Below are 25,109 nucleotides of genomic sequence, written 5' to 3'. Positions count from 1 at the left end.
CCGGAGCAAAGTGTCAGCAAATGGCTGTCTCCAAAATGTCTCTCTTGGCTGCACCAAGAGTCTGGGACTGTGTGGCTCTGGTGGTTTGATGGGCTGAGCTCTCTACCATGGGACTTGCCCTTGGGAAGACTATTGCTGCAAAGGAGAGGCTAGGCCTCCCTATAATTGTGCCTAAGAGCCTCCTCCCGAATGCCTCTTTGTTGCTCAGATGTGGCCCTCTCTCTCTAGCTAAGCCAACTTGAAAGGTGAAATCACTGCCCTCCCCCCTACGTGGGATCGGACACCCAGGGGAGTGAATACCCCTGGCAACATGGAATATGACTCCCAGGGAGGAATCTGGATCTGGCATCGTGGGATGGAGAACATCTTCTTGATCAAAAGGGGATGTGAAATGAAATGAAATAAGTTTCAGTGGCTGAGGGATTCCAAAAGGAGCCGAGAGGTCACTCTGGTGGGCACTCTTATGCACAATATAGACAACCCTTTTTAGGTTCTAATGAATTGGAACAGCTAGCAGTAAATACCTGAAACTATCAAATTACAACCCAGAACCCTTGAATCTTGAAGACGATTGTATAAAAATGTAGCTTATGAGGGGTGACAATGTGATTGGGAAAGCCAAGTGGCTCACACTCCCCTTTGTCCAGTGTATGGATGGATGAGCAGAAAAAAGGGACCAAAAACAAACAAACAAACAAACAAACAAACAAAAAACACCCAGTGTTCTTTTTTACTTTAATTGTTCTTTTTCACTTTAATTTTTATTCTTATTACTTTTGTGTGTGTGGTAATGAAAATGTTCAAATATTAATTTTGGTGATGAATGCACAACTATATGGTGGTACCGTGAACAATTGATTGTATGCTTTGTATGACTGCATGGTATGTGAATATATCCAATAAAACTGAATTATTATAAAAAAAGGAAATAAGAAAAAAAATAAAGTATTCCAGTAAATCAAGACCCACCCTGGATGGGTGGGGCCACACCTCCATGGAAATAATCTAATCAAAGGTATTCCCCACAGTTGGGTGGGTCACATCTCCATGGAAACAACCTAATCCAAATATTCCAACCTAATCAACACTAACATGTCTGCTCCCACAAGATTGCATTAAAGATGGCATTTCGGGGGACATAACACATCCAAACCAGCACATACCCCACAGCATCAGAGAGAGGGAGAGGGTGAAGACCCTTCCAGAAGGCAAGGGGGCCATGTCGTCAGGGGCTGAGGAAGGGTTGGTCCTGCCTGGGAAAGGGACAATGCATCCTCTGGGCCTGGGAGAAGGTAAGTCTAGAGTGAGGACGGGGGTAGGTGGTGGGTCAGAGGCGGAAAGTTAGCGGGTGTCTATGGGGCAGCTTGAGTTTTCTCTTTGCAGTAGGAGGTGGGGTGGCCTACTGAGAGCTAGGTGGGTGTGGATGAGCAGAAGGCGGGAGCTGAGGATGAGGGAAATGGACGTGGGGGTGACCACTGAGGTTGGTTGGGTGCCCTGAGGGCTCCGTGTGGCTAGACACCCTGATTTGACCCTGCATGGCTGAATTCCTGGCCCCCCCAGCGCCCTCCGGCCCTATGTGGAGGCAGTCAGTGGATTTGGGACTTTGTGGGGGAGAAACAGGGACCCAAGACGACTTCATGGGCTGGAGGATGTGACGTGTGAGTCTGGGTGTTGGGGGAAGGCCCTCCGCTGGGCTTTTTTGGGTGGACTTTTCTCCTACTAGAGTTAGGCCCAGGGGAGGGCGTACCCCATCTCAGGAGGACTCAGCTGGGGTGGGCAGTGTCCTCCCAGCCTTGCAGGGCAGCCACAAGCCCTCGCCTTTAGCTGTGTCACTGGTTCCAGGGCCTCAAGTGAGAAAGCCAGGAAAAACGGCTTTTTATCATGAAGTTGGGGAGCACTGGGCCTCCCCACTCCCTGCCCACTTCCTGCCTTTGAGGCAACGGCATTCAGACTTTTTGCTTTTAACCACAACCCACAAGTCAGAATTAATTTGACATCATGATTCAGCAGGCACACACATCACTGCAACAAACGTTTCATGGTACACTCTTCACCCTTTCTTTGTAGTGTGCGCTCTTGATATTTTCTACTTTATTCTCGTCTATTTGACTGAAATGTGCTGGTCACGACTCACCCAGCTGATTTCACGGCCCACTCAGTCGGCCACGAGGAAGCACTGCTCTCAACGGCGACCGAGAGCTTGGAGTTGCCCCTTTTGGACGCTCTCCCTGAGGGTCTGTTCTCGGAGCAAATGGCTCCTGCCCTGGCTTGGCCAAGCTGGCGGAAGGCAGTGTCCTGGATCCTGTGGGTTTTTTTTTTTTTTTTTCTTTTTCTTTTCTTTAATTTAAAAATTTTGTTGTGGAAACATACATCACAAAATTTGTCATTTTAGCCTTAAGTGACCAGGATTCCACTTTTAGTGCAGGTCCTCCTTTTCTCCCCCACCCTCCGTCTCCCTCCTGAAAGAGAGACTCTGGCTAGCTCAGAGAGGCCCAAGAGGCGGGGGTGAGGGTTGGGGGGCTGGTCTGTCCTGGTTCCCCCTGTGCACAAACACCCCCTCACACTCATGTTCACGCTCTCCGGACACGCAGCCCCACACCGCAGAGCCTGTCCTGTGGGGTGCCCGCGCAGCCCCAGGCCTTCTCTGAACCCGCCTTCTCAGCTCTGCCAGGGGAAGGCTCTCCCCATGGCCCCGTGGCCCGAGCCGAGTGGGGGAGCTGGGCTCTGCCAACCAGATCCGCTTCCCCGAGCCCTAAAGGGGAGACCCGGAAGCACAGTCATGTCACGTCAGGGGCAGGCACCTTAAGGACAGTTAGAACCGTGGCCGGGCGGGAGCCTGTGTGAGGTCTAGTCACAAAGAGAATACCCAGGCTCTGCACAGGAAGCGGGTGTAGACAGGGGAGTGGGCAGGTGTGCCAAGAAGCTGGGGTCGGACAGACGGACGGTGAGAGACAGTCCTCAGCAAGAGTAGCTGTTGCCAGCCCTCCAGTTTCCCTAAAGCCTGGCTGTGCTTCCAGTTCTTTCTTCCTCAATGTTCGGACAGTACCCTCTGGGCTTAAGTCAACCAAGAATGGGTTCCTCTTCCGAAAATCCAGAACGTTCCGTAAGGGACTCTAGCAGAGATCAGCCACGACGGCCGCCCAAGCAGGCTCCCCACAGCCCGGGCCCCGCCTGCTTGTGCCTATGCCGGGAGTGGGTAGTGGGGTCTGTGGGGACTGGGGTGGGGCGCTGGGCTCTGAACCCTCTCACAGGCCGCCAGGTTGCAGGGTCTCCCGCAGGGACGCCAGCAACAGGCTCTTCCAACTCAACCCCCAAACAACCCTGGCTGTTTCTCTCCTTGCTTCTTCCCACAGGGTGACAGGGCAGGGGTGGTGGTTTAAACACCCCAACGCCCAAACCCCTTCTTAACGGCCACAAAATAGCTCATCCGCCAAACCTTCGTTTTTGTAAATTTATTTGGAAAAAAATTAACATGGCCAAATGAGATACCTCAGTGTTACAACAGAGTATAGAAATGTCTAGCAATAGTCAAATAATTTGATCTTTAAATACAAAATAACCACATGAACACCTAATATACAGGTTTCATCTGAATACATATTTATTAGATAAATATTAGAGGTTGTCACATCATCTAACTACATACAGCTTTGCAAGACTAGAAATCACAATTAGTTTTTTGACCAGTTCAAAGTATGAAATGATTGCATCGTACATACGATGTACAAAGATGACTGTTTCCGCGAAGTTACTTCAGACTGTACTGGTGGGTGTGTTTATGTGTGTATGTGCGAATCACCTGTGATCATGATATCAAAAATTATACAAAGTACGAATTTGGTTACAATTTTCTCTTGATATCCCCGTTCTTGTCATTATTTCCATAGCACCCTAAAAATACACAGGTGGCAGGACTAGTACACTGAAGCTAAATATTACATGTAGGTAAAATAAAAACAAAACAGAACAAAAATGCCACACAGGGTCAGATTATATTACATAGTGAGACAAATGCGGAGACCTCACAAACGCTAACAAACAGGATCTAGGTTTTCCACGTTCAGATGGAGTTCCAAGCCTTTTTTTTTTTTCTCATTTTGTTTTGTAAAATAAAAACAATACACATTCCGAGGGAAATGAATGCATCTGTGGACACGTCTCTATTTCTCATTTACATATGTACACACGTCCCTTGAGTCGCTGCGGACCCTGCCATGTCCCGACAGGTCAGCTCGGGGCCTGTCAGGAGCAGACATGAAGCTTCTCGGGGTTGGGGTTTCCACTGGGGAGACATTACCAGAAGTCGCTTTAAAAACAAGATTGCTACAGGGAACATGGACATGGATAAAGCTTCAAACCAAGGAGATGGGGGTGACAGCCTGTCCTTGAGCCTTCCCGCCCGCCCCGCCAGCTCCCTGTCCACCTTGGGAAGTGGCCGCAGAAACGTGCCGATGGGCTGGGCTGATGGTTGTCATGGAAAAGTGGCTTGCTGAGGCCTCGTTTTTGCTGAGGCTGCTTATGGCTCCGAGTTGTTGTCTGAAAGGATCGGGGAAAGAGCTCCCCAGAATTCAGAACTGCCCCCACTTTCAGGGATGTTACCTCTACAGGTTCCTACGTACCTGGGGTTTGCTCAAGCCCCGGATACCCCTGGCCTGGCTCCAAACTCAACCTGGAAGCATCGGTCCTCAGAGCATGGGCTGTGGGCACCACGGTTTGGAGCCAGCCAGAGGGAAAGTTCTTTGCTGATCTTGCTGGTGGAGGCTGACATCGCAGGGGACCCAGAACATCAGCCCCAGGTGCTGAGGCCATGGCTTCTGCAGGGAAGGTGGAGGGAGGTGGCTGGAACCCAGCAGCAGGGAACATCTCAACCCCTGCACTAGAAAGCTGTGGCTGGGTCAGTGAGCAGAGACTGGGATAGCCTGGTAAGAGCTGGAACAGACGCCAGGGCTCCCTGGGGCAAAGTACCAGGACAGGAAGCAGGAACTTCTAAGGAAGGCATCTGTAAGTCTGCCTGGAGCTGAACACAGGAGGTGGTCCAACAGGGTGGGGCCGACTGCCACCCCGGCCAGGCTGGGAGGCCCGGGCCAGGATGGCCATGTGCTCCCCGGCCTCGTCTCACCCCCTCAGCCAACCGGGGGTGGGTCTCGACAGTGGGCTGCCTGGTCTTTGAACTCAAAGTACAACCACCCAATCTCTTCGTTCCTTCATCTGTACAAATAGCCCCGATTGCTTTTTTGTTTTTGTTTGTTGTATTTTTTTGTTTTTGTTTTTGTTTTTTAAAAAAAAAGGACTCGGTCTTTGTGGCTGAGTCAAGGTATTTTAAAAACTCCAGCAAAGGCTATAACCAGGTCATGAAAATGTTGAATATTATCAAAGACGATACTAAAATATTCACAAAGATATTTACAAAAGCGATTCTTAAAATAATCAGTCTGCATACTGAACACCACGCTGTTTGAAAAACTCTGACAAAGGGGACAAAGGAAGAGGGGGTTGGGGGGCAATGGCAGCTCGTCTACAGAAACCCTTGTGCCAGCTAGTGTGGTGACTGGAAGTCAACCACGGGGGCCACCGTTATCAAAAAGTCCACAGTGGAGGGCTGGGCCCACCCTCATGGAGACCGGGAGAGAGATCGAGAGCCCAAGAACAAGTTGGGAGACGAGAGCAGCAGCAGCGGTGGCAGGGAAGGACGCCAAGGAGTTACAAACAGGACCCAGGTGACCAGGTTGTCCAGCGAGACCATGGGCCAGACAAGCCGGAAACAAATGGATGCACGAGCTGAGACTCCGGAGAGCGGGAGGGAGGTGAGGAGAGAGGCGGAGGATGGAAAACGAGAGGATGCTTCCACTTGAGTGAGGAGTGTGGGGTGAGCTTTGGGGATGGGGGGACGTGGAAGGAAAGTGACGCCAGAAGCCACAGACACACCCCAGGATGCTCACGGTAACCCCTGCATGAGCGGCAGTGGACTGGGCTGGCACATGGGGCAGCCCCGAGCATGGGGACGGACAGACAGACTGGAGAGAGAGGTGATGGCCCCGGATGGTTGCCGCCAAGCCCACGTGCCCAACTGAACCCACGCTTCTCCTCCATTTTCGCAGTCCCCGCCTTGCCGTTGTCCGGCTGGACAAACAAGAGGAAAGTGGGGGTGTCCCACGTAACAGTCTTGGAGAGGTGGGTGGGGAGTAGGAGGAAGGAAACAACACTGAGAGAAATGATTTGCTTTCTGTCCAAGTCCAACGTTCCTTTCTCCAGATGACTTAATATCTTCTTAGATTTTTGTTGTTTTTCTTTTTTTTTTTTTAAAAAGGGAGTGGCTTGGAGCAAAGTTGTAAGTGGCTGCCCCTGTTTGACTCCGGCTGGCGGCTTTCCCCCCACCCTACCCAAGGGCACAAACGTCTCCAGTGGGTTCTCTCTCCGCCCCTGAGGCTGTGCTCTGGCCCACTTCCGAAGGGCTTGGAGCTGTCCTCTATCGTCCCGGGTCCCTTTCCCACCAGTCCCAAGCAGGAATGGTGCACCCCCTCTCAAACACAGACTCTTGTCCTTTCACTCTGCTTTCTGAGTGAGGTCATTTCAGAGTATCTTGGCATAGAGGTCAGGGGTCAAATGGCAAGCCCTGACCCTGGAGAGAAGTTCTCTTTCCCAGAGGTTTGTGCTTTTCGGTGGTGGGTGGTGGTGGTAGACGGGCCATTGTCACTGCCGCTGACTGTCACTGTGCCTCCAAGGGTGGGGGCCCGCCCTGGATCTCAGGGTGGGGCAGGGGCCTTCTGGGCCAGGAAGCAGGGAGGCAGGGCTACAGTCTAGAAAACGGAAGAACCTTGGGGACGCTGGAAGGTCGTCTGGAAACGGCACACATGGAGGCCCCAGAAGCTGTCTTTGATTGTGGGCTGGTTCCACTCGTCAGGGTCTTCTTTGGGGCCTGCTCGGGTGTGGGGCCCATGGGCTCATAGTGCACCCTCCCCCGGCCCCTCGGTGGCAGCAGCAGGGAAGGGACCCCCAGCCCCGAGCCCGCGGTCCTGGGTCAGGGGCAGTCTGAGGGCACAGGCTCCCAGGCAGAAAAGTGTGTGGAACGGATGGGGAAGGAGGCATAGTGGGGAGGGATGGCCCCGACAGACGGGGGGCTTCAGTTGTTCTCAAAGAGAGACAGGAGGTCGTCGTTACTATTGCTTGGCAGGTCAGGGGGGTCCAGGTACGACAGGAGCTCGTCCGGATTGGTGAGTTCTGGAAGAAGCTGGAAAAGGAAAAGCTCAGATGAGGTGTTAGCTTTGGGGTCAGGTATAGCCTGAAGCCTCAAAGAGCTCAGAAGCCCCCCTGGCAGTCAAGGCCTTCTTCTCGATCCCAGTGTGTTCCTCTGCTCGCCTCCCTGACCCTGCGTGAGGAGCCACAGCTCACCCGGGCCTCCCAGTGGGAACCACGTGGCTCTGAACGTAGCACCAGGTGAGCTGGAGAGAAGGCTCCTAGTAGGCCACCAACGGCTGGGAAGCCGGGGCTCACCCTGCCCCTGGGGGTCCCATGGCTGGGCCGGTAGCACCTCCCTTCCCTGGGCCCCCCCACCCTGACATCCTTGGAGCCCTCTGTAATATGGGGGCTCCTTGTGTATCTAAGGGCATCTCCTGGCTTCGGGAGCAGAGTTGGGTAAGAATCCAAGACGTGTGCACAGTTTATACATCCTATTTACCAGCTGCTGGGAACGGGGGCTGTCAGCACGGGGTGGAGGGGCCTCCTCTCTGGGGAACCCAGAGCACGGGCGGGGTCAGGGTGGGGTGAGCGTTAGGTACCCTCCCCACTCAGGTAATCCAGTCTCCCTGCCACCTTCCAGACCACTCAGGTCTCGGGGCAGGAGACCCTCTGACCTGCCACTCCTGGATCCCCCTTCCGCCTCAGTCACCCCCAGACCGGCCCTGAGGCTGACGCTACTGCCCCCCTTTATGTCACCTCCTGGGGGCCTCTCGGGGTAAGCAATGGAGCAAGTGGAAGAAGCAGGGCACGGAGGACACACGGACGAGAAGACGAGACAGACACACACCGGTGTGGCAGGCAGAGGGCCCCATCACTCCAGTCCCCTCCCAAAGACCCCGAGGTTTGGGGGGAAGGGGGGAGGGGATGCTTCTGTGCTGCTTCCTCAAACTGGGCCCTGGGGGTGGGGTGGGGTGGGCTCTGTTAGGGACGGGAATAAGATGGGGCAGGGCTGGGCGGCAGAACCGTGGCCAAGGGGACTGAGGGGCCTGGGGTTGGGGACGGGCAGGGGACACTCACACCCGGACCCTCGGGGATGCTGCTCCATCTCTGGGGTCTCCCTGGGCTCTGGGGCCAGGGCCCACCCAGCACCCATCCCGCCCCGTGGGGAGGCATGAGGCCCCTGCCCTCACGACTGCACCTCTTCCACCCGGGCCTTGGGCCCCCCCGACACCCACCCCTTCTCTCGGGCAGGTCCCGGTGGTGACCCCAACTTACATCCAGCGAAGGCTCCGGCATGTCGGACGCTCCCTGCGCTCCGGCCTGACCCTCTAAGGCTGAGGAGGGGTTAAAGGTCAGGTCGCTGTGAGGATGGCTGCTGGGGGCAGCCTGGGGCGGCTGCCGGGGCGGCTGGGAAGGAGGAGGAGGCCCGCTGTGATGTAAAGGGGGCCCTGCCTGGCTGCTGGGGTGTGGTACGTGCAAACCTTGTTGTATGGAGGGATGGGGCTGGTCTGAACTGCCAGCGTGTGGCATCTGTGGAGGAGGAGAGAGCAGGAGAAAAGAAAGGTGAGGTGACAAGATGCTTGAAGAAAACGAAAAATAAAACAAAACCAGGAAACAAACAAAAATCTCAAAACAAAGCCACCCTTCACAAAGCTGAATGTCTTCTGCAGAGAAACAAACAAAAATGCCCTCCCCACAAAAATTCGCCAGTCAGGGAGGTGGAGGGGTGCGGGGCGGGAAGGGGGTCTCTGAGATAAGCGCAGACACTGAGAGCTGGGCCCAGGGCCCCTCTGGCCCCCCGGGCCCCAACCCAGACGCCACAATGAACAGTGGGAGCGGCATGGAGAAGCAAATGGTCATGTTTTGGGGAGCAGCATGGTGGGAAGGGGTGCTGCTGGCGGTGGGGTAGAGGACACCTCCGTGCTGGGGTGGCGGACAGCAGACATGGACAGACCGCGTGGAGAGGCGTGCAGCTCAAGAGTGGGTGTCTGCGCCCCTGTGTGGGCCCTGGCCCTGGGGAGGGGCTCCCCGCACTCGTCCAGCGAGGGGTGCAGCAGTGGGAGGCTCAGAGCAGCCCCGCTCACAGCCAGGGTCTGAGCGGCTGTGTGGGGCGGGTAACTGGGTGCCAACCCTCCCCGGGAGTGACGGAAAGGAGGCACCGCCGCACCTCCCAAGGGCACGGAGGAACGCCAGGTGAAGGAGAGGGGCGCCTTGCTAAGATGAGGGGAATTCACATCATTTAAAAACTGGGGCAGGTGAGTGCACAGAAGATGAGACGTCACCAGCCCCCTGCCATCTGCCCCCTCCTGTCCCAGGGAGGCCCTTCCTTCCGGTCCCAGGATAAACCTCCCAGCCCCACCCTGAGCATCCCCGACAGCCCGTCTGTGCTGCCAGTGAAGGGAGTGCCGAGCTCACCAGGCTGCTCGACTGGAACGGGCATCGCCTTGGTCCTGTCCCCCTCCTTCCCACTGTCTTCTGAGCCACACTGAAGACACTCAGACCCTCTTCCTTCTTGGGTTTGCAAACAGTGGCCATCTACCCAAGCCTTTCCTAACCCAGGTCCTAGCTCTTCTCTGTGCTTTGCCTTAAAGCTGCTCCCCAGGCCTTGCCGTGGCCTCTGCACATGGTCCAGGTGGCCCCTTCTTCTCGGGCTGCAAGGCCCGGTCCCCACAAAGCCCAGTGCATCTCCAGTCCCTAGGACCCGAGAACGGGAGTGGCTGTGTGACCGTGGGGTTTGTGACGCACGGAGTCGTGTGTGGGATGCCCACGTGGGAAGAAACCCCTGCCCCTGCAGTGCCCACCCTGGGGAGAGGGGAGGGCCCCCCACTCCTGACACTTGCTGGGACTTCCCAGGGCCTGGAAGGGCAGGGTGATCCCCGGGACCTGCTGCCTGGCCTGGGAGAGTCCTCGGGTGAGGCAGCTCTGGCCGGGGGTCCTTCCGCTGGGCCCGGAGAGGGACCCCTCCCAGCTGCCTGCTCTGTCAGCCAGAGGCGGGCTACTTCTGGTCAGGCAGGCCTGGGGGGCGTTTACCTTAGGGTCACCCCACCTTACCTCGTGTGTCTGTACTTCGGGACCCAGCTCTCCTCACCCAGTAGGGTGATGGGGGGGCACACCGAGGGGGCACCCCAGTGAGCTCTGGAGTCAGCTCCCAGGCTTAGGTCTCTCTGCAAAGGCCCCAGTGGCCGGGCTAACGGAGAGCAGAAGAGAAGCCTGGCTGGAAAGAGGAAACCTGTGGCACTCCCGCTGCCATTTTCCAGCGTTAGGAATTGTGCAAAACGTCTATGTGTGTGTGGGGTGGTCAGTGGGTGCTGGGTGGAGGAAAGCAGGGAGCAGGGCCAGGGAAGGCGGCCAGGAGAGAGGCTCCGGAAGTCAGAAGCCCCACAGAGCAGGAAGTTTAACTTGTAAAATTCGGCTGGAGCTCAACAGAAGCAGCGATTTCAGGCTTGGTGTTTGGGGATCCCGTGGAAAAGAAGAGGCAGTGCCCGCCCTCGAGCCCTCTGGTTAATATTCTCCCTGGTGGAGAGGGGCGGCTCCGGCTGCCAGGACAACCCCGGCCGAGAGGCAGAGCTGACCAAGTGGCAGAACAGTGTATAATCCAGAGCCCCCGTCTCGGGCCACGCGAGGGGAGAGAGGCACACACCTTCGGGCCCAGGCCCACCCAGCCCCACTGCTGGGCACTGGCAATGCCCGGGAAGCCTCTTCTCTGGCTGTCAGGCACCAGCACTGCCCCTTCGGCCGCAGCCCCTCCGCTTCGGGTGAAAGTCAGGGACGAACAGCCGGCACCCAATTCTGATGCTACCGGGGCTCAGACAGTCCAGCCCTTCAGGCCTCGGCGCCCCCCAAATCCCAATGGTTCTTCCCCCACCCAGGCACTGCCAGAACTCACGGCCCAGGTGGGCAAGGCCTCGTCTGTCCCCTTAAACCCAGTACCAGGTCCAGGACAGAGCCAAATCGACCATTCGGAATCGTCAAGCCTCACTGGAAGGGGACTGAGGACGGGCCAGGCCTCCCCACACTGCTGCCGGGGCCACAGGACAGGGGGTCTCTGACGAGCCCAGGACACCTTGGCCACAGGGTTTCTCTGAACAACGCAGGGTGTGGTTTAATAAACGTGAAGGATAGTGAGAAATGAACACATTCAGGATAATGAAACTTCTCAGCCACTTCTTTTTTGCAGGAGGTGGGCTACACCCTGAAGATGGGGTCCCCTGGGAATAAATTCCTGATTTGGGATGAAATTCTAGGTGGCTGAAGTCAATGCAAGACTTTAAGTGGGAGAGGGAGAGAGAGAGCAGCAGAGTGTGTGTGCGTGACTGTGTGTGTGCACGTGTGTGTATGAGTGTTTGTGTGTGCATACAAGGAAGAGCCTGACGCTTCTCCCAACTCGAGCAAATTGGCGGTTCTGGGTGACACAGAGCCAAGTCCGGGGCCCCAATGGCCCTGTCCCAGGCTTTGTCAGGCCTTTGTACCCCCTTCTGAGCCCTCAGATCCATCCTGAGCCCTCCCCTTTGCCTGGAAGGGAACTAGGGACCCCCCATCAGAAGGGTCCCCAAGAGATTCGTCTACCTGTCAGCCCCCGACAGAGGCTGGGGGGCAGCTTGTGGCCAAGGGAAGGCAGGGGGAAGCTGGGGGAGGTACTCACAGTCTCCTGCATGGGGTGGCTGAGAGGCTTCTCGAGGGTGGCCATGTTGCTGGGCATGTCCGGGGGGTGGGAGAGCTGGGGGGGCCCGTGCATGAAGTCGTTCATGGACGTGCCGCCGGGGTTCCCATGGGGGAAGTCAAAGTTGCCATGGCTCTGGTAGTTGTTGCCTGGGGAGGGACGGAGGTGGCAGGCGGGTCACCCACAGGGGGCAGGGGTTGTGGGAGCCGAGCCCTTTCCCTCCTGTGACGCTGGAGTTAGACCTCGGGCTCACGGCCGCACAGAGGGGCAGTGGTGCCACCTTCGCCCCTGGGCCGCAGCCTCCCAGAGCTGGGCCACTCGGTTGCTACGGAGGAAGGCAGAGTGGGAGAACATCCCCCCAGGGCTGCTGAGCGAGACTCCCAGACCTGTCCCCCCACGTGGCCTCATTTCACAGCTGGGAGGACGGAGGCCCAGAGTGGGGTGGTCAGGAGCTGCCCAAGTCCACCCAGAGAGCTGCAGAAGTCAGGGTGGCACCACCGGAAGCCAGCGGGCAGCCTCCCTGGCCCCGGGCTACAGCGAGAGGGCAGGGCGTCAGGTGCAAGACCAGGCCTGGCATCTGGCTCACCCTTGGCAAGCTATGGGGCCCTGGCTGGGTCGGCTACTCTCTCTGGATCTCTGGGTCCCAGGAGCCCTGGGATCCTAAGATCAGGGATCCTATGGGGGTGAGTAGTGGTGGTATTATCTGGGAACAAAGTGGCAGCAGGGGTCACAAGGGGAGTAGGAGCTGGGGATGGTGACCCTAGGCTGGAAGTCTCGGTACCTGGAGTCCGTCCCTGGGTGGGTGGGAGAACTGCTGGGACAGGGACAGTGCGTATGGCACAGAGACAGGAATGCCCGGGGAAGGGCTGAGGGCCCCAGCCCTGTGGGTATTATTTGCAGCCCCAATGGGCACTCTGGGTGGAGGCAGCAGTGGTGTACCCAGCAGAAAGGGTCGTGAGATTCCCAGGCTGGGCACCTGCCCACCCCTGGGGGCTCCGGGTACAGGAGAGGTGGCTGAGCAGGCTGCGGTGGGAGGAGGAGGCTGGCTCCAGGGGCGGCTTCCATGCCCGTCTTCCCGGCCGGGTTCTAACCCATGGGGCAGGGTGGAAGGAGAGGGGAGGGTGGGTGTTTACACAGGTGGATGTATCCCCAGAGTCCAGGGCTTTGGGAGTTCACTTTTTGGGGCCGGGGTGGGGGGTGTGTGTGTCCCCACCCCCTGCACCTGCCAGCATAAGCACAGAAACCCTGTGCCCCACCTCCCCTGGCCAGCAGGGCCCACCTTGGCTGCCGTAGTCATTGGAGGTGGCACCCCCGGGCGGTGGCGGGAGCGGGTAGGGGGCGGGGCCGGGGCCCAGGGCGGCAATCATCTCCATGACATTGGGCATGATCATCTGGCTGGGGCTCATGGTCTTGAAGCGCTTGGAGGGGATGCCGTCGGGGTCGTCCTTGATGTGCAGGTCCGACTTGATGGGCACCGGCCGCCAGCTGCACGTGGGGTCAATGGTGACCTCCTCGAACTCGGAGCTGGGGGTGGGTGAGGGAGGCAGAGCTGAGGCTCCAGGTTGCCGAGCTCCGGACCCAGGAGCTGCCAGCACGGAAAGACCCTGGGGTCCCCACCAGGGCCCATGGCCCCCTTCCCACTCCACCTGGCGTAAGACGGTGGCACAGAAGGGGCTTTCACACCTTAGAGATGGGGCGACTGAGGCCAGGGAGTGCAGGAGGTGGGGCTCTAACAGGGCGCCTGGCACCAGGGTCCCCTGGAGTGGCAGTGGGGGAACCCTCCCAGCTTCCTGCTCAGGCTGGGGGTGGGGGGCCAGGATGTTCCAGGTCCCCACCTCTGTCCCATACTACCCGGGCCCTGGCCGGGTCACCCACTTACTGTTGGATGGCGTTCAGGATCCCCCACATGTACTGATCCACCTCCAGGCCCTCAAGCAGAGCGGTTTTACTGGAAAAGGAGAGGGGATGCGGCTTGGCTTTCCCTTCTGGACCCCAGGGGGTGGGTGTAGCCCTCCCCTTCTCCCTGAGTCATGCAGCCCTGACCCTGCTGGTGGGCACTCCTGGAGGCACCGATGGAAGAGGGCTGGGAGGGACCACCCAGAGCCCCCTCCAGGGGGCCCCTCGGCTGGGCTTGGGCTTCTCTGTTTGCTCTCCGGGCAGGGGGTGGTGGCAGGACCCCGAGCAGCGAGCCAGAGGGGCCGGCGGGGTTCCTCCCACTGTCCCCCTGTATCAAGTGGGAACTCACCCCAGCAGCCCCCGGGGGTGCCACTCACTTGCACACTGGACACCTCCAGGTCCCTCTCTCACAGTTCAGCTGCAGGTACGACTCCAGATCAAAGCACTGCGGAGGCCAGAAGACAGACACACAGACAGACAGACAAAGAGATGAGACCAGGGCTGTCCGGTGACCACCAGGATGCAAGTACTGGTACTTTCTCTGGGGGGCTGGAGGGGGAATGTGCCTGCCCTTTCGATGACAACCCCACTGGACAGGGGAGCAGGTGGTGGGAAGACCGGGGCTGGGTGGGGCAATGGCCACGTTCTCTTTCTACCACTCCCACCATGGATGGGCCCCCAACCCCACCCATACCTCCAACCCCAAACGGCCCTGTGTCTATGTTCTCCGGGAAGCCTTCCTGGTTCCCCCTTAAGCCAGCTGTCCTTCCTTGCTTCTGGCTGTCTCCCCAGCAGCCCCACCGATGGCCAGGCCCCCTTCAGCCCAGCCCAGGCACCCAGGACAAATCCGAGCCAGATGACAAATCCATGACTGGTGAGTAAGTGGGACTAGTCTGCCCACCGTGCCCACAACAGCCTCCCAGAGGGATGAAAGCTCCTGCCTTGGACAGAGCCCCTGGGGACCAGCTGTGTAAGGCGGGGGCTGCAGGGGACAGGCCCCAAGGTGCAGAGTTGGCCTCACCGTTGGATGACAACACAATTAAAAGTCGCTGGCCTGGCCCCAGCCCATGTAGCCTCAGTTCCCTCTAAGTCTCACCCGGGGGTCCTGCCTCCCAGGGCCGTCCCTGCACCCTCACGCTCAGACTCCCCCAGGGGCGGCCCCTGATGCCTTCTTCTGGGAGACCTCCCCTGAGCAGCCCCCACCAAATGCGCCCCTCCCACCCTGGGCTGCTGTTACAGGCTGCCCCCACCTGACAGCCCCTCACTCCACAACCACTTCCTGAGCCAGAGCCAGGCAGAAAGCGTCCCTGGGCTCAGGTCCCGGAACCCACTGTGGCTGCGTGTGCTGGCTTCCTAGCCAGCGTCTCACATCTACCAGGGTGGGACAATCTAAAGCCGCTTCTGAAGCCTTCTGGGAACCTGCACCGAGCATGCAGAGAAGATGCTCAAAGCATAAAGGAATGGCTGAAAACGAGTGAGTGAAGTCAGCTGCTGATCTCATGACACCCTCCAGGGGCTGGGGACAGGCCCCTGCCGGTGCTTTCCTGGAGCCTCCCGGGACTGCTCACCTGCACGTGCTTGCAATCGTGGCCTCGGGCAGGCAGCTGGATACGCCGGAATGTGATGGGGCACTTCAGGGACACCTTGATGGCCGTCTGCTCCACGCCGTCCTCCCCGTTGAGAGTTGTGTTGCCCGACGAGGCAGCCACGCTGCTGAAGTTCCGCTTGACTGGGGGGTGGGAGGTGCAAGCAGGTGAGGAAGGGGGGCTGGTCCTCCTGGGGCTGGCAAGGCTGCACACACCCCCTCGCTCCCTCCTGCAGCCGAATCATGCCCTGGTTCTCCCTCACCCTCCTGACCCTGGGGAGGTCCCACGAGTATCTGCTGCATGGCACCCCGGGCAGGTCAGGGCAGGTCAGGGTGCAGTTCAGACCTTGGGGTGCTCTGGCCGCCCAGTGCCCTGAAGGGCACCCACTGTCTGCGTGCACGCATGTGTGGAGGGCACAGGCCATGGAGGCGGCTGTCAGCCCCCAGTCTCTGCAGAACAGGCCCTGCCTGCACTGGAATGGGTGGGGTGGGGTGGGGAGGGGGCTTTGTGCAAAACTTGCAAAAACATCCTGGCACTTCTGCACTGGTTTACTGGGTCAGTGTAAAGAGCCCCTCAGGCGCTTTTGCATTTAACTCTGCAAGTGTGAAAATGGAAATGGACAATTGCCTGGTGGGAATTCTAGGGCCTGAGCAGGTAATTTTCAGAAGCAAAATCAAAGCAGAAAGGAGCAGCAACTCACTGTCTTTGAGAGCTGTTCCCCATGGGGGTCTCCTCCAAGGGCTCGAGATCATTCCAGACAAAGGAGGTGACTCTAAGCCAAGGCCCTCCCTCTAGAGCTTATGGGAAGTCACCCCTTCACGCCACCTTCCTGTTGAAGACCCCCTTTCTCCAAGTCTTCCCACCCTTCAAGGCCTGGCCTAAGTGACCATCTCCTCCAGGAAGCCTGCCCGGCCTGTCTTAACCATCTTTTCCTCCCCTGGCCTCCCGCAGCACGTGGTCTGTCCTGGTTCCTGAGCGGGGCTGTCACGGAATCCCCACCAGGTAAACGGGTCATACAGGCCCTTGCGCATCTGACTGTCCCAACAGCATCCAGCTGGAGGGCTGGGGTCAGTGGCAACTGGGTCCACGTGAGGGGGCCTCTCCTCAGCCCTGAGCCAGCAGGGCTGGGGTCCGACGTGCACGCCCTGCCGGCCCCACTCACTTTTTGTGATGCAGTGCTCGGCGGGCAGGAGGCGCTTCTTGAGGAGGCCTTGCAGCACGGAGCGGACGGAGGGCCGGTGCACCAGCTGCAGCACGAATAGGTGGGACTGCGAGAGAGAGCAGACACTCAGCCCAGGCCCACCTGCAGCCCCTCCAGGCCCTAAGGAGAGGGCCCCATTCTCCCACAGTCAGGCCACTCCAGGGGAGTGTTGCCAGGACCTGTCACCATCCTGAAAGGCTGTCTCTGCACTAGGCACTGACTTGGACACTGAAGCATGCTCTGTATGAGGTTACTGGACGCACAGCTTCAGGACTGGAGCCCCATCTTGCGTCCTCACCTCGCCTACCACTTTCTCCATCCTGTATGCTTTGCACTTCCTGCCTGAGGGCTTGGACCCTGTTGACTCCTCCAGGAAGCCTTCCAAGACTACATGCCCCGACAAACCCACAGCACGACTCCTGACTTCGCCATTCCCAACCCGTAACCCGTCTCTGTGTGGCCTTGGTGCCCCCACGCTCCTAAGGGCAGGACTGGAGGACCCTTCCTTGTGTGTCCCCAGAGCCCAGCAGAGCAGGACTGATGACCAACTTCCACCCAAGTCTCCCAAGCAGGCCTTGTGGACCAGGCCCTGGTTCCCAGGGAACACAAGGCAGCTCAGATGTGGTTTAGATCAAGGAGTCACAGTGCAGAGGGACACACGGACATGTACACATGCATGACTCTAAGACAGCAGGGTTGGGTGGAGAGGGGAGAGTGGTGACTCCAGATTTGGTGGAGTTGGGTCTGGGTAAGAAGGTGGCCAAGTACGTAAAACGTTCTTGGGAACGAGGTGAGATCAGAACTCAGCTTTGAAGGTCACACGGAACATCACTGATGGAAGATGGGGCCCAGGGGGAGAAGGTGTCCAAGAGGAGGGGCTTTCGGAGTAAAGAGTTAGTGGTGCAGGTTGGGACAGTGGCTGGAGTATTGAAGGGAATGGTGAGGGCTAAAGCCAGAGCCCAGGGCCTCTGAATGTCCCCACCTCTGCCCCCCGAGTTTGAATTTTATTCTATGGGCTCCAGAGAGGCCACTGCAGTAAGAGGTGTGCTTCTGAAAGATCTGTGGGGGCTTGGTGGGGTGGGGTGGGGTGGAGACCTAAGGACAAAGCTGCTGGACAGAGGGGCGGGCTGTGCAGGGGTCCTGGAGGGGCTGAGCGTCTGCCCCTCCCCGTGCTGAGCTCCCCAGAGGGCCACCCCGCCCGTCTCACTCACGCAGCAGCAGGCTGTGACGGTGATCTGGATGGTGTTTCGGCCAGGCTGGCACACGTGCTTGAGGTGCAGGGGCTTGTGGGAGGTCTTGTTGTCGCCGCGCTCGATGGTGAGCGGCGTGGCGTTGACGCTGACCTGCACGGACGCCGGCCAGTTGGTGTTCATCTGTCGGTCCTCGTGGTGGTAGCACTTGAACTGCAGCTCCAGGTCAGACCTGGGCGGGAGGCGGCAAGGTTCGGGGTCGCCACTGCGAGGGGGCAGCCCTGGGCCTCGCCACCTGCTCCGACCATGACCCCTGGCCGGGCCACACACCGGGAAACCCTCCACAAGCCCACAAATTCCCCAGGACCCCCATCCCTACCACGATGCACCCCCCACTGCAGCCTCACTAAGTTCTCCTCGCACCCTGGACATTGCCCCATCTCACGTCACTCATCAAAATCCATGCCCAACTCTCACCCTTGCTGCTTGCTGCAATCACAGCCCACGGCTCTGGCTACAACCGCCCCCCACCCCGGGACCACTACTCGGCAGCTTGCCCGTCTCCCACCCAAGGACTCAGGCGGCAATGCTGCGTGTGGGGGAGACGGGGGCGGTGTGGGTGCTGCACCGCGGCCCTGCGCTCACCTCCACATCAGCGTCTGGTGGACTGTGGGCCGCAGGTGGAACACGTGGTTGCTGACGGCGAGGTTGTGCTCCAGGCGGAAGGGCTCCAGCACCACGCCGTCCCGCACCGGGAACGTGAGCCGCAGCTCGTCGTTGTGGGTGGCTGCGGCGGGGACAGGAGACAGGTCAGCTGCAGGCCCAGCCACCATGGAGCCAAGGCAGGGCTGGGGCCTGGGGCTGGACATGCCCCCTGGGTCCCGGGCTCCGAGGAGCACAGGCCACACCAGGTGCACACCAGCCACCCACGGCTCCTTCAAGGCCACCAACCCACCCTGACCTGGCCCGTGTCCTTCCCACCTGTCCCCTGCACCCTTCACCTGCCTCCGGGCCCCAGGAGGCCCCTCTGCCCCGGCCCAGGCTCCTCCCCCCGGAAGCCCGTTTTCCTTCTGCCCAGGGCTGAGCACCTGGAACTCAGGGGCTTCTTGGGGCTCTAATATCGCTGACTCGGTTTCCAATCTGTGATCAAACCAGAGTTCCGAGTGCAGGGACAAGACCACCCTGACACGTTCCTTACGATTCAGCTGCCCCTGAGACCTACCGTGCCGGTGAGGCAGGGGTGAGGAGGGGCTGCCCACGCCCTGTACCCTGAGCTCTCACTCTCTCCCACCTCCGTGTGCCTCCTGGGGTATGGGGGGCTGCCTGCTCTCAAGACCCCCTGTCCCTTTATGCCTGCCCACCCCCTGCAGGGCAGCCCCTGCTCCTGGCCTGCCAGGGCCACCTCTACCTGTCACCCACGATGGCGTCATGGAAGCCTGCCAGGAACCCCCAAGCTAGAGCTGCCGGTGCACTGGCTGGAGGGCGGGCGGGCGGCAGAGGCTCACCTGGGGGCGGCGGCAGAGCACTCATATTTGGCTTGATGTCGGGCGGGAAGGGAGGTTTAACATCCTGGCTGGGGGACAGGTACGGGGGGATGCTGCTCCCTGGTGTCATGGGGGGTGTGGGGTTCCCTGGAACAGGCGAGTGGGGGTAATTTGCCACAGGAACTGGCCTGGGAGGCTGGAGGGAAACAGAAACCAACACAGGTTATGGGGTGAGGGGGTGAAGGGGCCATGGCCATGGCCACACACCCTCCTCCCACAGGGGACGCTCCCGCTCCTCCCAGCCAGCACTCAGGCCTCTGCCCCTGTCAGCGGGAAGGATCTCCCACCCTCTATCTGGGTCTCAGCACTGCCCAACTCCTGCCAGGTCAGGTGGGTGCAGAGTCCCACGCACATGTGACAGACGGGGACACTGAGGCTCGGAGTGACGAGGGCCTTGTCTCCCCCCGGGGGAGAGGAAAGCTTCCATCAAGCCCAGGTCTCTGGCTGGAAGCTCGAGGCCATATCCTCCTCTCTCACCCCACGCCCGCACTAGGGGAGTGGAGTTGGGGTCTGCAGGAGCCCCTCGTCCACTCCTCTGCCCCCTGTTTTTTCAGAACGGGCCGGGGCCATGCTTGTTCCTGCCCCACCCACCCAGAGTGCAGATTTGCAGCCTGGAGCTTCTCTACACCCCAGAGCTGGTGACCAGGGAGGACACCCCCACCTGCTGACCCCAACTAACATCCAGAGAGGCTGCGGCAGGACCCTGGGCACAACACTCAAGTGTCAGTAATTTTTAAAATGACAACCCAAACATACCCTATTGACATTCCCCTGGCTGTAGTTACTGTAGCTGCTTCCCGAGAAGGTGTTATTTTGTCCATTAAACTGTTCTGGCTACGAAAACGAGATAAACAACAACTCTGTGAGTGGAAAAGCTGTCCGAAGCCCTTGGCCCCTCCTGATACTAAAATTCACCATCACCAGGAGGGCAGAGGATGCTAAGAGGCTCGTCCGGGGCTGGTGTGGGGACAGGGGACAGGGTGGGGTAGAGCAGGTGTTCCCCAGGAACGGCGCTTTGGCCGTGCCTCCCTCTGTCCACAGCTATTAATTTAGCAAAAGTGTCTGCAAAAATAGAAACACCCAGTGTGCTGAAGCTGGAGCAAAAATAGTAAAGCCACATGGTGGTGGTCCTATAAACTGGCACGATTCTTTGGCATATAAACATGAAATATTCTCCTGGGAATGCGCTCCAAGGAAATCGTTCCAAAGAAGGAAGAAGCTATATGCTGGGTGGTCAAAAGTGACAAGCCAGAGACAATGCAGATGTCTAACAGAAAGAGGGCGATAAAACCGGGTACAGTCACCACCGCAGAGGAGTACGAGGCAGCCCTTACAAGTGAAAACCATGAGGACTCTGCAGCAGTAACAAGCTCACGGTTTTGTGTTGACTCAAATAAGCAGATTCGAAATCACAGCCTCAGTAACAGCCATATAAGAGGCTGATAGACGCGTGCCCATGCAGACAGCGAGTTCAGAATGAAATGTTGGTATACTGAGCCCTGTGACAACGGGCACCAAGAAAAACCCATCTGACTTTCTGGACCACTGCCTACAAAGCTCGCGCTCCCGTGGACACATTTGGAAATGTCCGCTGGGCCCTTGGTATCTTCAGGGAACACAACATGCAGGGTTGAACGACACGAGTGGGTGGGGGTGGGCTCACCTTGTAATACTGCCCCATGTTGACTGTGGGGGGCGGGTACTGCCCAGTGCTCGGCTGGCTCGGCATTCTTTGCCCAGGGTAGTTGGGAGAGGTGAGCGGCCGTGGGGGGTTGGGGGTGGGGTACTGGCCCGGCTGGGTGGGGAACTGGCTGTTTGGTCCATATTGCTGGTTTCCATAGTTGGGCTGCAGCGGTGAGAGGGGAGAGACGAAGGTGGCACTGTCTCGCAGCTGAGCCGTGCAAGCAGACGCCAGGACAGCCCCCACCCCTGCCAATGCCACCCCCAGAGGGCCTTCCCCGTCTGTAAGGGGGAGAGGCTGAGCCAGAGGATGCATGCAGCCCCTCTTTACCGACTTTAAAAAATTATGGTAAAATGTATGTAACACAAAATTTCCCACTTTAGCCATTTTTAAGTGTACACTTCAGTGGTATTAGTTGCATACAAAATGTGCTGCCATCACCAACATCCATTATTCCAACTTCCCCATCACTGTAAACGGAAACTCTGTACCAATTAAGCAAGATATCCCCATCTCCCCATCCCCTAGTGCCCGGGACCCGTAATCTCCTTTCTGCCTCTGAATGTGCTTATTCTAGATATTTCCCATACAAGTGGAACCCTACGTTTGTCCTTTAATGTCTGGCTTCTTTCACTCCACACGATGTCTTTGGGGTCATCCACGTTGTCGCACGTGCCCGCGCTTCACTTCCTTTAATGGGTGAGGCTCATTTTGGGTCTGATGTCCCAGGATGTCACACTCTGCCCGCCTGGCTCACGTGCCGCCTCCCCACGAGGCGTCCTGCCCTCTGCACCCCTGGCCCCTTCCAGAGCCTCACTCACGCATGCCATAACAAGGACGCCATAACCCGAGGTTCTTTTCTAAAGGCCCCTTTGAGTCTCTCCTAGTGCTGGTTTGCAGCAGCTCCCACCGAGCATTTACCCCGATTTGTGATGGTAGAATGCAGACCATGGGATCTGCTTCCAGAAAGGTGAAAAAGCACCCCATCGCCCCCCCAATTCTGAGGCTCAATCAGAGAGGCACTGGCCCTGCCCTCCACACCTGGGGGTGACTGTCCATTCTGGGACACTGACAAACTGCTGCCCATGCAGAGGGCATGGGGACCGGGCTGGGGCAGGGGCCAGACCACCCCTCCTGGGATGGGGTGGGATAACTGTCTCCTGAGACCCGCGGCAGCACCCCGACTCCTGCAGCCCTCCACCCTCCAACTACCTTCCCCATCTGTGAAATCAGGTAACTCTCAGGGCCACCCAATGCCCAGACACCCCAGAACATTACATCCTGGAGAGCTGTAGCTTTCTCCCAGTTTACTGAAATGACTCATCTATTGAATGATCTTTTCCTCCGGGCTCAGAGGTCCATGTTGACAGACTGCACAGTCAGTGATAAAGAACTTTCTACAATTCATGCTGTGGCGACATGTGGCTGCTCTGTGTGATAGTGAGGCTCCCGCCACCGGAGGTATGGACGTGGAGGCTGCACCTGCCAACCCATAGGCTGGACTGGAAGAGAGTCCTGTGTAATCTGGGAGGGGGAACTGGGTGACCTGACTGCAGCCTGGCCCTTGACCCAGTGTTCTGTCAATTCAAAGGTTCTAAGAGTGTGCCACGGCCAGGCAGAGGCCAGCCTGCCCCCAGGGTCAGGCTGCGCTGGCTGTGACCACCTGTATCACCCACCGCCCACTATCAGGCCCTCTGCAGCAGTGCGGCTGCAGTGCTTCATGAAGAAGGTGCTTAATTTAGTGAAACTAATCACTAAATTAGAGTGTTCTGCCGTGACAGGCAGGGGCTGGGGAGCCAGTCATTCTGCGCAGGTGCCAGGGTGCCCGTCAGGTTAATGGCTGGGAATTCTGCAGAAGCCTGGTCCTTGCTGGCCTCCTCCACCTGAAACCCACGTGGGGCTGTGCAGCGTGTGTGTGGGAGCTCCAGGGGCTCACTCTGTCTCCAGATTGCAGACTGCATTCCACACTGCAGGCTGGGATGGGGGTCAGAGCTTGATCCAGCCTTCTGGTGCTCAAGAAGGCCCTGCCCCCTACCCTCTCCTTGCAGGACCCAGGAGGTCTCCATCCATCACCATGCCAGGGAGGACACTGGAGTGAACCACGCAGACCTCAGAGGCCCTTGAAAGTCTTTGGGATCTAAATGCGTAAGTCAAAGCTGAAGGTCACAGTTCTGGGACAAGACAGATTCTTGTTCTGAGGATAGACATCCAAGCAGAGAGAGGGGGGGACCAAGCAAAGGAAGGGGGCTTCATCTGGGTGAGAGCCAGGGCAGACTTCACAGGAATGGGTGCTGGCTCATGACTCTGGGGTCCCAGTGTCTACTGCAGGTGGATTGAATCCCCACTGGGGTATCTAGAGGGCCACTTGCTACCAACTTGTTTTCAAATGCTCACTGGAGGCCCTGTGACACCGCCTCCAGGAAGGCCTCCTTCTCTGACCTCAGCAGCCACGTCACCAAGTCCAGTTTACCCCACTGCGTGTCATTCCCTCCAGGGTCTTGGCTTCAGCCTCTTCTTTCCTGTGGAAGTCTTGCTTCCCAGAGGGCAGGAAGTGTGGGTTTTCCTTCCCTAAATCTTCCCCAACGCCTTGGCTGAGCTGGCCGGGAAGCCAAATGGGCAGTGTCACTCCTCAGAGAATGACCGTACATGGAGACAAATCTGAAGGCACGTGCTGTCCGCCAGTTGCCAGCCCCGACGTGCACGGCCTTGCTATTCTGGAAGGGTTTGTTTTATCAACTCTTACTCTCAGAGGAAAGTTGGGAAAAACCCAAACATCTCACGTCTGAGCCAAGACAAAACATAATACCAACAGCAACCACTACTGGTTTAAGTGTCTACTCTCGCCAGGCCCTGTGCAAAGTGCTTATTAATATCTCCTCGTTGAAGTCCCCCAAGCAGCCCTAGAAGGTAGCAAGGATTTTCCCTGCTGTCTACAAATGAGGAAGCAGACTTGGTCATTTACGAAGGACTGGCTCAAGGTCTCCAGCTGGGAAACTGGGAACTGGCAGAGCCGGGTGCCAGGCTCGGGGGCACCTCCTGGCCCTGCCCCAGCACCTCCCCCCCACCCCCATGTCTTCATGCCCTCCCCAGCCTGCATCCTCACACTCACCTCTCCTGGGTACGGCCTCTTTATGCTCTGGATGGGAAGGGCCTGGGGCCGGGGGCCTGGGTAGGTCTGCTGGGGCATCCGCTGCCCGTGTGTGCCGAAGGGGCTGAGGCCGGGCGGCCGGGGCTGGTTCATGCCCATGGGGGGGCCGCTCATTGCCGACGGCGTCATGCCAGCCGCGATGCTCGCGGGGTTCATGCTGCCCCCCATGGAGGTGGGCCCCCGTGGCCCGGGCTGGTTCATGAATTGGCTGTTGTACGCCTGGGTGGGACCCATCTGGAAAGAGGAAGAGACCTTCAACAGGAGAAGAAGAAGAAGAAGAAGAAAAAAAAGAATAAAATGCCACATGCATTGAAAGTGCAGGGAAGAGAGGGTGGGGGAGGTGGAAGGGCTGGGGCCGGGGTGGAGGGGTCCCCGCCCCTGGCGGCTGCGGCTGCATCGCTGCTGCCCTCTGCAGGCCGCACGGGGAAGCTGTGGCCTGAGGGGCGCCGGGGGCGGGGTGGGCAGGGCTTACTGTGGGGAAGGCACAGGCAGCATTTCCAGGGGGGCAGGCAGGGGCAGGGATCGGGGTGCAGGGGTGGGGCGGGCAGGGGAAGATGGAGGTGGATGAGCACGGAAGCAGGATCGAGCGAGGCCGGCAGCCTCTTTCCTGGAAGCCCTGGCCCCGCCCCTGGTCTTGGCCGGTGGAGACGCACCCTCCAGCCACAAAGTCTGATGTGGCTCCAGCTTCCCCCCCGGCCCACCTGCCCCGGGACCCTCACCTCCATGCCTCCCGCCCTGCATTCCTCCGGGGGGTGCCCCTCTCTCACGCCCCCTTTCCCTGTCCTTCTGAAGGTCAGGGGAGCAGAGCGGGGACCTGGGTGGAATCCACAGATGGAAACACCAGGAGCGCACTGGCCTTCAGAGGCCTTCAGGGGACAGATAATGCTATTTTTAGCCCCTGAGCCCATCCTTCGGAGAGTAGGGGGTCCAGAAGGCAGACACACATGGACACACAGGCCCCCAACCACCACCCCCACCCTGCAACAACACGGACACGCCCACATGGTGACATGCTCCCGCTGCATGC

At 58.5% G+C, this 25,109-nt stretch overlaps 1 protein-coding gene across 7 annotated transcripts in view; it reads right to left on the bottom strand.

Annotated features, from left to right (window-relative positions):
• Window positions 1-3,577: 3,577 nt before the first annotated feature.
• The window catches only part of ZMIZ1 (zinc finger MIZ-type containing 1), a 222,288-nt gene continuing 200,756 nt past the window's right edge, over window positions 3,578-25,109 (bottom strand). For 5 of the 7 annotated variants that reach the window (XM_037803800.1, XM_037803798.1, XM_037803799.1 and 2 more), the window contains 14 exons: window positions 24,044-24,334; window positions 20,917-21,099; window positions 20,010-20,087; window positions 19,215-19,389; window positions 18,355-18,496; window positions 17,731-17,941; window positions 16,481-16,586; window positions 15,301-15,461; window positions 14,110-14,177; window positions 13,716-13,784; window positions 13,116-13,360; window positions 11,819-11,985; window positions 8,452-8,706; window positions 3,578-7,228 (listed from right to left, as the gene is read on the bottom strand). In XM_037803800.1, coding sequence (XP_037659728.1) covers window positions 7,121-7,228; window positions 8,452-8,706; window positions 11,819-11,985; window positions 13,116-13,360; window positions 13,716-13,784; window positions 14,110-14,177; window positions 15,301-15,461; window positions 16,481-16,586; window positions 17,731-17,941; window positions 18,355-18,496; window positions 19,215-19,389; window positions 20,010-20,087; window positions 20,917-21,099; window positions 24,044-24,334 — 2,259 coding nt within the window. In that variant the 3' untranslated portion in view covers window positions 3,578-7,120. The remainder of the gene's footprint in view (window positions 7,229-8,451; window positions 8,707-11,818; window positions 11,986-13,115; window positions 13,361-13,715; window positions 13,785-14,109; window positions 14,178-15,300; window positions 15,462-16,480; window positions 16,587-17,730; window positions 17,942-18,354; window positions 18,497-19,214; window positions 19,390-20,009; window positions 20,088-20,916; window positions 21,100-24,043; window positions 24,335-25,109) is intronic. The other 2 variants (XM_037803802.1, XM_037803803.1) reach the window with 2 other exon arrangements.

The sequence above is a fragment of the Choloepus didactylus genome, chromosome 15, assembly GCF_015220235.1.
Source record: "Choloepus didactylus isolate mChoDid1 chromosome 15, mChoDid1.pri, whole genome shotgun sequence".
In the NCBI taxonomy this organism is placed as follows: domain Eukaryota; kingdom Metazoa; phylum Chordata; class Mammalia; order Pilosa; family Megalonychidae; genus Choloepus; species Choloepus didactylus.
The sequence above is the reverse complement of the archived record's forward strand: the minus strand, read 5'-3'. Positions and strand labels throughout refer to the sequence as shown.